Source organism: the organism of the source record quoted next, unplaced genomic scaffold (genome assembly GCF_019419815.1).
Source record: "Pyrus x bretschneideri cultivar Hongxiangsu unplaced genomic scaffold, Pyrus_bretschneideri_v1 Contig20, whole genome shotgun sequence".
Taxonomy (NCBI): Eukaryota; Viridiplantae; Streptophyta; class Magnoliopsida; order Rosales; family Rosaceae; genus Pyrus; species Pyrus x bretschneideri.
In genome coordinates this window covers 5,892,415-5,910,260 of record NW_025999502.1, presented here as the reverse complement: position 1 = coordinate 5,910,260, position 17,846 = coordinate 5,892,415, and the positions used below count along the sequence as shown (strand labels likewise).

The following is a 17,846-nucleotide window of genomic DNA, read 5'->3' as shown; positions in this document are numbered from 1 at the left end:
GATATAGTTAGAATCATAAGACACTTACAGGTTAATTTCAGTTTATTACTTTAAAGTTTTAATATTTAGTAAATGAAATTTTTTATCTCAAAATGTTATATGAAGTCATAATTTTAGAACACTTTCATACATACGTTAAAGTTGTTATTAAATTAACCGTTTAATAATAACATGGTATTCACGTCAATAATGACTACACGCCACATGAATATTAAAAAAATTTAAAAAAAAACCTGGGCCTCTCCTACCTCAACCCCTGCTCCCACTCAACCCTCCGTCCATTCTGTCCTCTGCGCCCACCCAACCCTCTCTCCCTTCTCTCTTCACTGTCGCCGCCGGCGCCACCTCCTGCCGGCCCTGGCAACTCGATTACCTCCAAGGCTTCCCCAGAAAGCTCTGTGTTGCTGCTTTGGCGCCCCTAAAACTCTTCTAAAAATACCGATTCTTTTTCCTTCTTCCCCATCCTCTCTGCTCGTCTCCCTGCTTCTCTTTCTGTGTCTTTCCGTCAGTCGACACCGTTGTGGTTAGAACTATAATCAGCAAAGCCATGGAGCAGCGGAGCAATCAGAAGACTGCCCATCAACAAAACGAACTCCAAGAAATGCACCATGGTCTTGTCCCCGTCGAACACTTTAGGTAAACCAATTTCAAATTCACTCGTTTCGAGCAATTGAACGGCTTCCCCATGTGGGTTCTTCTTCAATCTACTTCCGATGGGGTTTTGGTGCTCAGATTCGAAATTTAAGAAATGGGTTATCATTTTCTTTGAAATTGGGTTTGAATTTCTGTGAATTGTTGTTCAAGATTATATATTTTATATGGATTTTTCGTAATTAACATGAATTATCCGTCTTGGGTATTGTTATTAATTACCCACTATGATATGAGACATCCTAGCCAACAACCGATCCCGTTTTTATTTCAATTTCATATGGTTTTTTTTTATTTTTTTATTTTTTGAGGTAATCGGGTTTTCTGGGTGCCAAAGCAGCAACACAGAGCTTGCTGGGGAAGCTTTGGAGGTAATTGGGTTGCCGGGGCCGACAGGAGGTGACGCCGGCGGCGGCCGTGAAGAGAGAAGGTAGGGAGGGTTGGGTGGGTTGGCACGGAGGAGAGAAGGGATGGATGGTTGGGTGGGAGCGGGGGTTAAGGAAGGAGAGGCCCAAATTTTTTTTAATTTTTTAATTTTTAATATTCATGGGATGCCCAATCATTGTCTATCACGTCGCCCGTTAACATTTGATTTAACAGTAATTTTAATGAATGTATAAAAATGTTCTAAAATTATAACTTTAGGTATCATTTTGGGAAAAAAAAAACTTCATGTATCAAATCTTGAAAATCAAGAAACTAATAAACAAAGACTAACCTTTAGAAATAAAAGTAATATAGAATAAAATTTTGGAAGAGCTATTAATAGTTCTCTTTTATAAAGTTAATTAAAAAACTAAAATTGAAAATTAAGCAAAAACAAAAACCTCAACCTCAACTTAGCCCTGCAGCAACGGAACCCAGCCTCCCCCACCAAGCATGTCGGTTTCGATTCCTTTCCACCGGCGAAGCTTTTCTTTCTTTCTATATCTCTCTTCCCTTCTCGTCAGCAAAGCATAGCGAAGCTGTATTGCATTTTCCTCTCTTTCCGTCATTTCAGATCTTGGCATTTGCATCGTTTTAGATATCGGCCGTTTCAGATTTCACATATCGATACAGATCAGATACCTTTTTCTGCATCCCAAATTTCAATTACTTAACAGTAATTGCTCTACATAATTTGAGGAGAGAGAAAGGGCTCAGAGAGATAGAATGGAAATGAAGTTTCGCGAATGGTGAGAGGATCGACAGCGGTGATGGGTAGTGTGGTTGTCCGGAGTTTATTTTCACTGCTACTTTTTGTAAATTTTATTTTTCATATTTTTTATTTAATTTATGAGAAACTAAGATGTTAAAATTAAAGTTCAGTTGAAGGATACATGTTAAAAAATTAGAAAAGAGACACAAAAGAAATATGTGAGTCGAGACAGCAAACTGTCGGCTAGGTGGATAGAGAGTATGATTGGTGTTGATTTTTTTAAAAGAGAAATGCTAGGAGGATTCTTTCAAAAGGAACTCTTCATGAATTATTCGCCACCTTATGTTTTTAGCATAATTCACGTGCCAACATTATAAAACATTATGCAAAAATAAATGATAAAGAATCCATAAAAAGTCATACTTTTAGAAAATTTCCTTAGTATTTCTCTTTTAAAAATCTTGCCCAAATTTTATTTTGGAGCTCGAGAGTGCTTTAATAGTTGCAATTGTCATATCTAACTAATGTTTAGGCCACTAACCACGATTAAGTCTTCGTCAGACCATGTTAAACTAGCACAAAAACTTCGGAACACATAACGACCAGAGCCAAATTATTGACTTCAACCAAAGTAAGTTTATTTACCCAAAAAAAAAAAAAACCAAAGTATGTTTATAATCGTCTACAGTAATAAGAACACTATCATGATATTAATAATCAATATAAAAAAAATTTAACAATAAACCAAAGTATTAATTGCAAAATTATGTAATATATTACCCATAACTGATTCAATCTTCACTGCCTCTCTAAATCTTCTATACCATCCTCTTGTCCGCAAGATTGAATACGTCTTGAAGATCTGTCCCTGCTAATCATTCTTCTGAAAGAACTCAACCTGGAAACCGATGAAGCATTCACTTTAGTACCAGCTGAGCTGGATTGAGCACCATCTGATGTCCCTTCCATACATGATGATGACAACACAGAGTCCACATGCTCTAACGGCGGAGCCGTAGGCATCCCGGCTGCGGGACCCTCTCGTGGCTCGAGATGCAGACGCGGCTTCGCCTCTGTCCGGCAAATGGGGCAGGTAGTATGGGAATTCAGCCACTTGTCGATGCACTCTGCATGGAAACTGTGCTTGCAATTTGGAAGCAATCGGGCCATTTCTTCATCCTCTAACATGCTCAAACACACAGCGCACTCTAATGCGTTGTCATCCCCGCCATCTTGGCCCTCCGCACGTCTGAACACGAACATGGGCAAGGCGGCAATGACGGAGGGCTCGAGTCCGATTTTGGGCAGCTCAATAATGGAGTGGACATGAGCCATGGTTGACCCCAAATGATGACGTATGGAAGCTCGGCGAAGCGCCCGGCGTTGGAGGACACACCTTGCGTAGGTATGAAGCAAGATTACTAGCAAAACAACGACGGATAATGAAATGATGGATATGACCATGATCTTGCTGTTCAAGTCGTTTGAGTTTTTGCGAGGGACGAGTGACTGACCGGTCTCGTCATCCTGGGGGTGGAGCATCGGAATTGTAGGAGACAAGAAAGACATAATCCCTGCTTCTCCTCCTCCAGAGTCCGGATGGATTTGTGAGCGAGAAGAGAAGCCGATCGCAAAAGTTTATTTTATGTGTTTGAAGCAGAGAGTCAGAGTCGGAGAACTTCTGCTTGGTTTTGGTTTCGGTATGAACTTGTGAGTTGAGAAATGGGTAGAACAAGAGGAACAAAACAAACCAAATGTAACTGCTTCTAATCTTTCAAAACGTCGACTGTTGACTATTGACTTATTTCTTTCTTTCTATATTAGTTTCTCTTCGGAAATTCAACTTTTATGATTTTTCTTATATTCGTTTGTCACCTAAAAATGGTAGGAAAATCTATTTGTTTTATGTGTGGGAGAGAACATCATTTTGTTTAGAAATTAATTACCTTGGGACTATGGGATCAAATCTTCTCCTCCATTTTGTATTGGCGCTATGATTGATTGACAAATGTTAAATGTATGATATCAAAGTTAATGAGTGTTAAGTTTATTAACACATGTCAATCAATAAAAGAAACTACATATAGTCCACACGCAAAATGAGTTTAGAAGATTGGTTAATTCTCTAATTATCGTCTATTTTGTAAGGGTAATGCAAAGAAGACTAACTTTTGAAAACTAAATGATATGGAAGTTTGTGATTGGTTTAGTATTTAAGCGTTGATAAACGTGTTCATTCCTATTGAAAACACATCATTTAATTTGTACAATACGGATATTTTGTACAATACGGAGCTCAAGTACATACGGAGCGAGCGCTTCATTCAATTTATTCAGGATATTTTGTACAATAGTGTTATTCACACATTTATTTAAATCTGTTATATACCCTTGTTAATTTTTTATCATTGATCTTCTTCAATTCATTTGATCCGACGATCTAAAACTAAGATAATGTGTGAGAAGTAAAAATAGGTGGGTTAAAAGCACTAACCTATTTTGTAATGCCAAATCATTTTTAAATCCATTTTATTTCAATTTGACCTTTGTTATTTGCCCCTTGAGAAAAAAAAAATATATATAAACACAGTTGAAACAACGTATGCGAAATGCTAAGAGGATTTTTAAAGTGAAACTCTTTATGAATTTTGGCACATCCCGGTCTGGGACGGATCACTTCCCGGGTCCGCTCCACCACCGTAGTACGATATTGTCCGCTTTGGGCTTACCATTCCCTCACGGTTTTGTTTTTGAGAACTCACGAGCAACTTCCCAGTGGGTCACCCATCATGGGATTGCTCTAGCCCCCTTCTCGCTTAACTTCGGAGTTCCTACGGAACCCGAAGCCAGTGAGCTCCCAAAAGGCCTCGTGCTAGGTAGGGATGAGAATATACATATAAGGATCATTCCCCTGGGCGATGTGGGATGTCACAAATTTTCTGTCACCTCATAGTTGAATGTGAAATTCCGTGTCAACATCATAAAGCTTATGCCAAAAACATGTAATGACAAAGAGCCTATAAAAAGTTCAACTTGTGAGAGTCTCATTAGCATTTAAGAAAATGTATTGTACCATATATTCAAATTTATAAAGTCCACCATATTTCTTATCTTTATAATATTTTAGCTTTGAAATTCATGTATTTCTTATATTTCTCTCATTAGCATTTCTTATAATGTATTGTACCATATATTCAAATTTATAAGGTCCACCATATTCATTATGTTTATCATAATATAGTTTTGAAATTAATGTATTTCTTATATTTTGTCAGACTCATAATCGGCAGACGGTGTTGGGAACTTGGAAATCTAGAATATTGGCTTCCCTTTTATTTTCAAACCCTATTATAGTTGGATTGGGTGGCCTGCAACGTAAATCGTGGACCAACACCGTGTTTTCGCATGAAGAAATGTTGCCCATAAATAAAGTTGAATATTTACACGATAGTGTCGACATCAACTTGATGAAGCTTTCTAAGTCAACAAATGAGAGTTATTGTGTTAAATGGTGCTCATTCATCTAATTCCTCAATTAATAAGACTTTAATATGTAATTCTTCGTTCATATTTGACTTTGTGCATGTTTGCATGCGACGTACGCCATTGGACTAGTTGGATAATTAATATTCAAATCAAAATAGTAGATTGTTATCGTTTGATAACTATTTTCTATTGTTGTTAAACTAATTATAAAACTGAGTGAGAGAATGGCTCAGGTGTTTGTGAAAATTGTGTTTCGCTCCCAAGCCTTAAGCCTTTATTCATACTAATCATGATGAACTTTATTGCCTTACAAGTAATACAAAGCCATACAGATTTGATCTTCAAATCCTATTAAGATACCTACTTTTACACAATCACATTCATAACCTAAGAAGTAGTTGCATCAAGTCTTCATGATTAAGAGATGATGGTTGTTGTCATTAGCTCTTGATAGACACAGTGGTTGTATTTACAAGTCTGCCAATAGGGGTGCATAAAAGAAAGATAGTCTCACTAAAACCTAGCCACACCGAGTGGGACAAACCTATAGTATAAGAAGAAAAAGGTGAGTTAATGCAGTATGTCAATGCTAGACATCTTTAGAATGTACAGAAGAGCAATTCCACCACTTACAAGCGATAATTGCCCAGGCTATTGGGCTATGTGCATTTACTGCCTTAGTGAATAATATTTTCATGAATACATCTCCACCCCGTAAATGAATTGCCTCCGACAATTGACTTTAATGAACTTTTTTTTAAATTAATAAAAAAGATAATATTAGGTTTAATCCAGATAAGATATGTAATCAATCCTATCACATCATGTGTCATTATCTAAAATTAAATTTAAATATTTTTTCAGAATTTTTTTTTTGCCTTAAATTTTTGTGCTAGCCAAATTTAGATGGGCTATTAAATTATTTCAATTCAACGTACCAAATTATGCCACATGGTCAACATTCATTTTCCTTATTTTAAATTTTCCTAAAAATTGAATTAATAGGACAGTTGGAAATCCAACGATTCATATTTTCCCATGTTTTAAAAGATTTGCAACGTAAGCGCCGCTACAATTTTTTTTTCCCTGACATGCCACCATGCGAGCGCGTAATGCATATGCCTGACGCAAAAAAACTTTAAACGTGGCTCGCATCACACCAAATCAAGTCCCTACTTTGGCTAATCCCAACGTCTGCCTAATCTGGTAGTGTTGGGCCCACCTATAACCTGACTTGTTGGGTTGGGTGGAGATGATTTTATGGGTTTGGGGGATTCAATCACCCAATTGCTTGGGCAATTGGGAGGGTTAGAAGTGCATTAAGCTATGAAAAAATATACACGGGTGTAATCTTCCAAGGGCAGGTGCCTCATAAAAAACTTGTTAGGTTAGAAAAAAACCCAGTAGAAAAAATGCTTTTGATCGTAGAGAAAAATGGTACATTAAGGTTACATAAGTATACTTTAGGAAACTCAACTAAGATCGACAATACTTCCCTAAGAACTATCAGCGATGCAAATCAGAAATTTTACGCGTTCCAATTCCTTTGACAAGGTTCTAGAAAGTGGACTTCGATAATGACTTCGTGAAAAGGTCGGCAAGATTGTCTTGGGATCAGATTTGCTTGACCTCGATTTTCTAATGCTCTTGTAGCTGATGATAGAAGAATGACAAACTTCAGTGCAATATGCTTGGTATTGTCACGTTTGATGTATCATTTCTTAATTTGATCGATACATGCGATATTGTCTTCATGGATCGTTGTAGCGACATCAACAATGAAAGAAAAACCACAGGAACTTCTTATGAAGTTTGTCACGCCTCTCCACCGAAAGCATTCACACGTTGCTTCATGTAGGGCTACAATCTCAGCGTGATTTAAAGGCATCGCAACTAAATTCTTTTTTGTTAATCTCTATGATATTGCCGTGTCTCTAACGATAAAGACACCAGTTTGAGAACATGTAATGGTGCTGTTAGGTAAATAACCACACGTAAAAGGATAACTTGTTATTCTCAGATTCTTAACTAATCAAATAATCAAAAAGACAATTATCCACATCCATCAAGATTGCTTTAACTCGTAAAGAAAATGTCTCAATCTTATAGAGATAGAGAGAGTTTCATGGTCGAGAACTATTTGAACTAGTCAATAGAAGTTCTTTAGGAACTTTCATATAAATATTCGCATCTTGTTTCCCATATAGATACATTGTGACCACATCTATGAGTTGTATATTCAGTATTTCGGAAGCTACCGAACTGATAAGGTAGCAAAACGTTATGACACCCGTTTCGGGGAATAAGACTCCTTGTATAAATTCTAAAGCGTCTAATGGAGCCCTATGCCACAACGCATGCTTTGTAATGCACTATTTCATTATTCTTATTACGCTTCCTTACGAGCATGCAATGTAGCCAACTGGCTTCACATTGTGTAATGCTTGAGCTATAGGTCCAAACACTTTACACTTCGCTAAGGAATCAAGTTTGTCACGCCCCAATCCCGACATATGTCCAGAATTGACACGTGGCGTCAACAAAAATCCGTATCTATCATATCCCACCTCCGGGATATGGCCAAGCACAACCCAATAATCGAACGACATAGTTATTTTCGTATGCTTTATGGCTGCATCTAACCTCCCTGTTAGACTGCCTACGTACCCTAGACAGGGATCAAGCCATTCGTAGTTCGTCACGCACAATAATTGACATATAACACAGTCCGATTAAGTCGAAAGGTATAACATTTCTCAATCAGTCAATAGAACTTGACAAGCATGAAAATACTAGACTCAGGGTTACATAACAACCCATCTGAAAATCATGGTTTTCCCCTCCATCAGTATATAGGCCATTATGTCACAACATGATACCGCAATTCACAACATATATCATTTCAAAGAACCAACAATGTATAATACCATTCTCTAGCCACATTCATCAACAAGTCTAGTCATAACAATAACCATGGTATCCAACATAACAATCCCACATGACGATTAACATATCCCACTTCAACCCTCACATAAATTCCTCACGTTTTCCACATAAATTCGCGTTTCATAGCGAGTAACATATTTAAGAATTAACAAAGAACATATTAATCTCTAGAAACATTAATCAACTAAAATACTCATGATAACTCCACTCATATCCAACGTCATTCCACAATCACATCAATCAATAATGTCAACCATCACATCATCAATAACACATACAACAAGTCGAAACGCAAGGCTAGAGCAACCCAATTCAGTTGAAGACTACATCTTTGGAAAAGGGGATTTTGGACCGCACAACGGACCAAGGCTCCAAAGGGGATTCCGGACCATCACTCAACGGAATCCAAACAGAACTCAGTTCCAATCCACCCAACCGAATTGAACGGAAGTCCAAGAAACATAACAACGGCTCGAAGGAACAAGACATGATTCAAGTTACCCAATTCACGAAACTCAACGAAACGAAGCAATATTTGAGTAAAATCCACATCACAATGGGTCATCGGTCATTTACTAGACCTCACATCTCCCAAGCAATTCAATATGCATTACAATCATGTGTCATAACCATTTCCAATACCCAAGTTACATCACATTTCTCTTCATCATACTAATCACTATACTTCCAACATTATATTTCAATACATAGCTTGTAACATATAAAGTAGTCACAAAGTACAATATTAACATTTAATTACGTTAATCAATCAATGAGGTAACATATCATTTCACGAATTTAATTAAAGAACTCTACATAATTCCCAATTTGGGTTAAGAATAATAACATGGTAATTCTAATTTATTTTCACAATATCCATTGTGGGTAATTCCCATCTACTCGAATTTAGGATTCTAAATCACCTTACGGAATGAACAAGAGCAAGGATTCCGGACCACTCAACGGAATCCAACAACATTGGGTTCCGGACCACTCAACGGAACCAAAATATCAAGCGGTTTCTCATAATCCACCCAAACCTGTCATATGTAAAGTCAATGCCAATATTATGGAATTGGTGCACTGGTAATTCAGGCACTCAGATAAGCTGAGAGACTCGGGTGAGGGACAATAAAATAAGCATGTGATACCATAATAAAACCAGCCATCAATCATAATTTATAAACCTTGAATATAAATCTTTCATAGGAAATCAATACCAAACTTTGAAAACTCCGAGGGAGGCACCCAGACATCCAAAAGTTCATTTTAAACGACCATAACATCTCACACCCATATTCACATACACACAGTGAAAGTAGAATTAGGCGACACTGTTCATCTAAAACCTACACTTTGCAACCATCTCAAACTAAATTCCATGAACTAAGGTGGATGCAATCCCGGACCATCACTCAACGGGATCGCGGAGTAAGAGGGATTCCGGACCATCACTCAACGGAACCCAAACCAAGATACGATTCCGGACCGTCACTCAACGGAATCGCGGAGTGGAGTAGGAAGGATTCCGGACCATCACTCAACGAAATCCAAACCAGGATACGATTTCGGACCATCACTCAACGAAATCGCGGAATAGAATGTGTAACACCAATCGGTAAAACAAGACATGGATCAAGTTACTCAAGGTACAAAGACTCAATGAAACGAGAATGAATAATGACACGAGGGTTGAAACATGTTTCGAAGCAACAAACCCCATAACAATGGATTAAAGGTCCACTACTAGCTCTCGCATTTCATCACATCAATCCAATCATACAATACAAACCATATTTCCAATCCACAAGTCAAATCATACTTACTGAAAATAGATCACTGGCCACAAATAAAATAACACTTCAATAGAATTCACATTTAATTAACATGGGTCTATGGCGTATGTATATATATAATTCACATTTCAATATGCAATTCGAATCACTTTTCCACAATATTACCCATCCATAATCAAACCACATTTAATAAAAATAGGTCGATGGCCAATTATAAAAGAAATCACATTTTAATAGCTTAGTTTGGTTAGTAATGTGTGCTACTTGTATTTATACTCTTGATTGTACTTTTGTGTTCCGATTAGGCTCTTCAAAGGAACAAAATTAATATTATCTAAAGAAAGTAAACTGATTATGGGATCTACCACTCAAATAATATCACTCAATTAGTAGTAAAGAAGATTAGAAGGGAAACTGGAAAAGAAAATAGGTGTGGCAAAAAAAGTACTCTACTTCTCCACAAAATCTGCAGAAACAGCACTATTAGACAAAGTTTAGGCTCCCTTTGGGACATTCCAACTAAACCAAATCATGTGATATTATATGGGTTTTGAAGCTTGAGTTCTGTACTTTAAAAGCATACAAAGTTTGTAGAAAACGGAGCTCTAATTTGGAAGTTATGCCAAAAGGAAAAACGGAGTCTTGAAACTGGAAACCCAATTTTCTGCTGCTGTTTGGCAGCCCGCGACCCAAACTTAAAGAAGGTTTTGATCAACCAAAACTCAACGAAATTGAGTGGAAACAATTGGGTTACGATCATGAGCATATGTACTTTCAACACACTAAAAATTTTCTCCAAAGGAGCACATAAAGGCCTAGAAATTAAGAGCCAAAGAAGGCTACTCGAAACTTGAGTTTTCTTTGCAAAGAAATCAATTTTCTGCAACTTACGTAACAACCCACTTCCAATTCATATAACACATCCCAAAATACTTCCCGGTAGTCCAGAAGTCATGTATACAACATCCAAAACTAACATGACTCAAAATTAACAAGAAATTGACCTTTGAACCAAACCCTTGATCAAGAAATTTGATCTACACACCCAACAATTGAATCTTTGGAAACCAAGCTAGACATAGGTTCACATGGTCACTAGAAGGTATTTAAAACCTAGACAACACTCGGGAACGATCCCACGCACTGCCACACGCGGTGGAAGCCAAGATGGAGGGTTTACAAACCCCGAATTTCAACATTAACTAGAGGAGCTCAAATTTACGTGGTAGCTAGAGCTCAACAAGGGAAACACTTTTCACAACTAGGCCGGCGATAAATTCTAACCGGAAACAGTTCAATTTCACCGGAGAAAACCGGATTTCTAGGTGTTCTAAACACCCAACTCTAAAATGAATACGAAAGCACAAACTAAGCATACCCACTTGAAGATTATGAAGAGTAGATGAAGTTTCATACCTCACTCGAAGGAAATCGTTGCCGGAATCGCCGGAAAGATGATAAATCCGCCGGCAAGGTCGTGGACTTTGCGACCTCGAACTGCACGGATGGAAAAAGAAATGGGAAAATATAAAATCACAGAGATGTAGAGCTCGTCAAGAGCTTTCCAGGGACACCAAAATCATCCAAAACGGAGCTCGGATGAAAAAGATACAAGCGGGTCAAGTTTGGTGGGTTATGGGTCACATTTCCCCCTAAAACGGTTTTGTGCCGTTTCCCCCTTCCCATTTTCTGAAATCCCCCCAATTTATAGCATTTTGGTAATATAACCAAAATGCCACCAACTTCAAACGACTCTAACTTCTTCGTTCGGACTCGGAAATAAGATCTGTTTGCGCCTACGCGCTCATGGAATCGAACTCTACCTAACCAATTCAAGAGTTGACCAAAAAGGTCGAGAAAATTTGAAATGACTAAAGTACCCCTCACTTCGTTTTCTTAAATTTGGAGAAATAAAGAACTAGTTCCAATCAAATCTTCGAAATACGTCTAGAATAAAATAAAATAATAATTTTGGGGACGGGATATCACAAAGTTCAATTTAGATTGCTTCCTTTTATTTTGGCCAATTGGTTTTGGCATTCATTAACCGAACAAGGTTCGATGCCATCGTTACTCAGAATCTCAATAGCTTCAGCAATTGCAAATGCATCACCAATCGTCCTATACGGACGACACCGTCGTCTGGGGTGTTAACTTGACATCCATTAGGCATGTCTATCCTGGCATGCATGTTTTCAGTGAGTATATATGATCTCGTCATTTTGCTAGATCAGGAAAAATGTCTACCATACTTTGTACTACTCTCTTTAAATCTAGAATTCTTCGCATTTCAGCCACATACTGAGCAGTTCAGGGATCAAGATGAAACAAAGTGGGTGCCATCCACACTAATTTGGCTGTTCTACATATTTGAAGTTAAGGGTGAAAAGACTGTCTCATCAAAGTGATAATCTGCAAATCGAGCGGTAAAGAGATTGCCTATCAATGTTTTTAAGTAATGACTAATTGAAGGAAAATCATAATCGACATAAATTCTTATCCTTCTTTGTGAGCCCTTTTGGTACGTACACTTTTTTCTAAGTGCAAGACATCAGGTCGTACCTAGTAATCAACTGTAACGAAAAAAATATGTAGCTTGGTGCATATGACCAAAGACATTGCGATCATTCGAAGACGCTTAATGAATGCTTTTGCGTGACATTCTGGGTGTGAGCATATGCTTCCCCATGTTCAACTTCAATATCCTGAGACATGCAAAACTCGTCAAAGTTTTTCGACGTTAACTTTTCAACGTTATCCAGTCGAATCGACTTTATAGAATAATAATAGAGATGGCAATTCAAATCGTTAAACACGATAACTACCCAAGTGGAACGGATTTGGGGATGAAAATTCGGTTATATTTCGGATATGGGTAAAAACTGAAAATATTATTCGATTATGTTTTCAGATATGGTTATAGAGGTCAACAACCGGATATTGGACTTTCGTTGGAGGAAATTTAGTAACTTGGAAGAGCAAAAAACGGAATGTTACTACTCGGTTTGCTACCAATGAAATGAAATACTAGATATAAGTATATATGCTAATAAATAATAAATGCGAATAGGAAATTAACAGAGTATGAATAACGAAATAATATTGAACAGAAATATAGAAGATCGAAGCTTGCGTACCGTAATGTCCTTAAAACAAAAATTTTGTCCCTACTCAGTGCTTGTAGTTCTACGGACGTCTGCTTCACCAGGATTCAACGACCAAGTCAAAATTTCAGCACCGGAAAAATTGACTTCTGGAAATTTTTTATGTGGTTCTCTCAGTAAGGATGTTTTGGATTATAGAAGAAGAATTGTTTTTTTCTGTATTCTAAATGCCATGCAGATAGATGTATATATAATATGATTATGCCTGTTCACAATAGGTATGAGAAAGGAATGCATCTGTTGGGAGACATCTTCTCAGAATTAAAAATAATTATTTAAATCCGAAAATAATTAATTAATTAATTAATTATTAGAGCCCCAAGGCGCAAGACCCATCTTTTGATAATATTAATTATTACACTCCAAAGCCTAACCCTAAGGGTGAGCCCAATTTTAGTCTTCAATGCCTATTACTCCAATCACTTTTTATAAAGGACAAAATCTTATAAAGTGAGGAAACCTTTTGAGAACTGATCAATGTGGAACAATGAAGTTTCTACTCAAAATTTCCAACAATGAAAACCCCGCTGATGTTTTCACCAAAGGTTTGCTGTCAAATAGTCTTCAAGAAATATTATCCAAGCTTGGCTCGAATGACATCTTCGCTTCAGTTTTATAGGGAGTGTTGAAATTACTCAAGTGTTTATTTCTCGGTTGGATATTACTGGAAAGATGAGAGGTGTGGAGTCTCTTTGGAAGCTGGCGCGACGTCTGTTTGAAGTTGTTTACAGTAAATTAGGTAGCTAGCTAATTAGCTAGCCGTTGTACCTAATATAAATTTGTGGGAGCTCTCAAGTTGTTCTTATGAATAAGAATACGTAGGCCTCTTTACCGAACCGTGTATAAAACATTGTGTTCTTTGATTATTCTTTCCTTTTTCCACAGAAAAAAATTGGGTTGCTCTAATTTTTAACAAACTACAAAATAACTTACACTAAATTTCTCTTAATTTTCTTAAGGAGGGAGTATTCAAACCCAAGATGCAGTGCTTATGGACAAAGTCTGTATCTACGAAGACAATCCACCACTTGCAGGTTGCTCTAACAAAATGGGATTGAAATTCAAGGTTGGACTAAAATTCTGACCATAAAATGTGTTTAGCAAAATTGGATTCTTTTAGTTGAGTGCTGAACTGAGTTGATTCTCCAACAAATAAAGTTTCGAATCTATTATGTTCTCTTTTGAAAATGCTATGACCTTTTTTTCATTTAATTCGCTTTGGACAGTAACATATTACAAGCATTTTCTTGCTGAAAACAAAAGATGAAAACATTTACAAGCATAGACTTATTGGCATAGGATCCACCCATGTAAAAAAAAAAAAAAAAAAAAAAAACAGGCGAGATAAATTGTCATCGGTGTCATCGTACACTTTGTTCTTCGTTCTTTTGCGCTGAGTACTTCAGCCATTTGTCATGTAAAAGGTAAATTGAACTGGATCTAACAAACCCCGATGGTATTTGTAAAGGATTAAATTAATAGGCTGAGAATAGCAAAGCAATGTGTTATAGATCGATCATTCAAGGGAAATTTGAGCATCATATCTACCTACAAATTTAGTGTTACGAACTGCAGTCCCTGTTTGTTAGTGCTGGAATTTCAACAGTTTGATGGGGATCGAGCAAACTCGAGGAGGTTCAAGTATATTGCTCGAGGGACTCGGACGTGAAGGTTCAAGTGCTAATAATTCATTGAAAGATTACAAAAAATCAAATACTCCATGTATGTACGTAGATGTATACGTATTGCGTACATAAATTGTACTTAGCTTGGTTATGGAAGGAAGCTCGTTTCCAGTTTCCACAACAGATGAGGATGAAGCAAGCCATTGACTAACTAGTGCTTCGCTTGATATGGAAAAATACCGAGAAAAGAACGAAACAACTTTGCTGTTATAGAACAGTTGAATCAAATTAAAGTAAAGGGGCATTTCTACTGAATCATAAGCAGTAACATAACCATGACGTACGGAAACATCCTCGTTAACCATGCGTCACATTTACTACAAGCAATCGAAAACATAATATAAAGAAAAAAAATTGAGCCAAACGAATCTGCGCCACTTAAATAAACAAAGAAGAAAAGAATGTTTGAAACTCAAACCAGTTACTTTTCTTTTCATTTCTTTTACTCGGCAGACCATTCAGTTGGACTTAATCTTTCTTAACTACGTAGAATCTGCAAAATCTACACAAAAATGAAAAACAATGTGATGTTATTACTTTTCTGCCAACAAGCTTAGTAACTAATTAAAGTAGCAAACAGAAGAAACTGTATGAATAATTCAGCCAACAGTTTGAATTTGATATGGGGCCGTTTGATAAAACTGAAAACTGAAAACTCGTTTGGTAACTGAAACAAAAAACTAAACTGAATGTCAAAATTTGGAAACTCAAAGGAATGGCTTACCTAGTAGAAAATGAAGATGGATCATGTCAAAGCTGGCGGGTTGAATTGAGAGAGGAAGTGGAAGACGGTCGATCTGAAATAACACCATTCTCAGCCTCCTCGCCTTGAATGCAGAAGGCTGGCGAGGTGCCATCAGAGGCGCCGAAGCGGGTGCCAAACATTGAAGAGTGCTGCTGCTGCCAAGCGCGAGTGGAAACTGATGGCGTAAAACTGGACTGAAGGGTACTCCCATGATTCCCATCACCCCCATGATTGTGAGGCTGGGGCTGAGCATACGAGTGAGAGTGTGAGTTGAATACAAAGCCCCCATCGAGTCCTCTGTTTTCATTGCTCCATGCCACCATTCTCTGATAACTGGAGGAGTCAAATCCAGTTGCCGCTGCGGCGGCGAAAAGGGCTTGAGAGGGCTGCTGAGTGTGAGAGTGAGTGTGATTGTGATGAATGTTTAGGCCTTGGTCTTGGAAAGAGTGGAGAGAGAGGCCAAGGTCTTGGGTAGTTGCTGAAATTAGATGGGGATCGGTTGGGTAACTACGGAAATCGTCAACGGAGGAAGCAGCAGCGGCGTTGCTACTAGTGTTTGTGGGGAAGAAGGACTTCATGGTGTCAGCTATGTTGTCTGAGTCTAGAGATGGCGGAATGTTGAAGTTCGAATCGTTGTCTGATTGCCTTTGCCTTTGGAGCTCAAAGTTAAAGTTGTAGCTGGAGGAGGACTCTGATTGCTGCTCAGCTGCGGCAATTGCCATATCATTTGGATTTGGATTTGATGACCGAAACGGATCATCAGCTTCGGCAGCATGGTTACTAGTAGTGATAGGATGCCAAGGTGGAAGCTCAACAAGCTTGTCAATGGAAGATTTGGCCTTCTTGATGAGCCAGTCCACGGCTTTACTGGGTCTATCATATCCGAGGCGGTCTTGAACATCATAGAATTGGATGGCAGGTGTGGGCGGACAACCGGACACGGCGGTCTCTGGGGCCTTTGGCGGTGTAAATCTTGCTGTGACGGTCTTTGCGTCCGGTGGATCGAACAATGTGGCCGCCTTGGACTTCCACAATCTCTCCCCCACAACCCTCCATTCCCATATTATTCTCTCCTTTTTATTTTTTATTTTTTGGTATTATTTTCTGCTAATTGTTTTGGTTGCGTGTGTGGCCGTTGCTGTCACAATTCTGATACTTTCTGCTGCTGCTACTGCTAATCCCGAAAACTCACCAGACCCGATTCCAAACCCCAATAGACGCTACAAAAATACACACTTCACAGGCTGCAGGCACCGAAATTTTACACCACTTTTGATCCTCCAGCTTTATAGATAAGGTACCTAACTTTTTCGTTGGTTCATAAAAGAGAGATTCTTGTGTGCGTCCGATACACACACGGCTCAAGTGGTGTATCCGATTAATGATACACTGATGACGGGTGTGCAGAGAGACTATTGGTGGGTGAGTTTTTCTGTGGGCACAGACCTACCGAATTTAAAGATAAAGTAAACATAAAATGAATTAAAATGGAAAATTTAAGTAACAACCCGAGTTGTAGCTAGTATTTATTGGGTTTAAATTAAATAATATATCCATCAAGAAAAAGGGAAATAATAAAGAGAATCACATGAGAACTTAGGGGTCCTAAGTAGAAAAACAAAATTCTGCAAATTGAAACTGGAATATGAGATTTTGAGATGTAGGAAGAGGGGGCGGTGACTCCTAGTCCTAGCTTGGTCCAGAGAGAGGAGAGAGAGAGAGAGAGAGAGAGACGGGTGTTGATGAATGTGCAAAGGAGGAGATTAGAAATCTCACCCCCACAAACCAGTATAACAAGGGAAGAGATCTCATCCAGATCTCTTCCACCAAATCCTAAGATTAAGAGATCCAAACTCTTAAAATTTAATCCAACGGTTACAAACAGAGGCCTCTAAAAATTATAATAATTGTAACCGTTGGATCAATTTCAGAGTTCGGATCTCCAAATCCTTACAATTTGGTGGAAGAGATTTGGATGGGATCTCTTCCTGTATAACAACAGTAGGTCCCAACCAAACTCAACGCCTTTATAACAATGTTTGGTTACTTAAATTTCTCCTCAAAACGCTACGTGATTAATTAACAAAACTTCGTGCTTATAACTGAAACTATTAATATTGTAAATCCTTATGTAAAAGTTATTTATGCAAAAATATCAATCAAAACAAATGTTGTTTAGTCAATAAATTGTAAAAAAATAGATAGACGGTTAGTAATATTTGTTTATACAACTTG

General features: G+C 37.9%; 1 protein-coding gene and 1 pseudogene across 1 annotated transcript; both read right to left on the bottom strand.

Moving 5' to 3' along the window:
• Positions 1–2,458: 2,458 nt before the first annotated feature.
• LOC103945438 (E3 ubiquitin-protein ligase ATL41-like) lies at positions 2,459–3,666 on the bottom strand. Its single transcript, XM_009356008.3, has one exon. The coding sequence runs from the start codon at positions 3,356–3,358 to the stop codon at positions 2,588–2,590; it is 771 nt and encodes a 256-aa protein (XP_009354283.2). The 5' UTR covers positions 3,359–3,666; the 3' UTR covers positions 2,459–2,587.
• Positions 3,667–15,094: 11,428 nt separating this feature from the next.
• LOC103945437 lies at positions 15,095–17,362 on the bottom strand (annotated as a pseudogene).
• Positions 17,363–17,846: the final 484 nt, after the last annotated feature.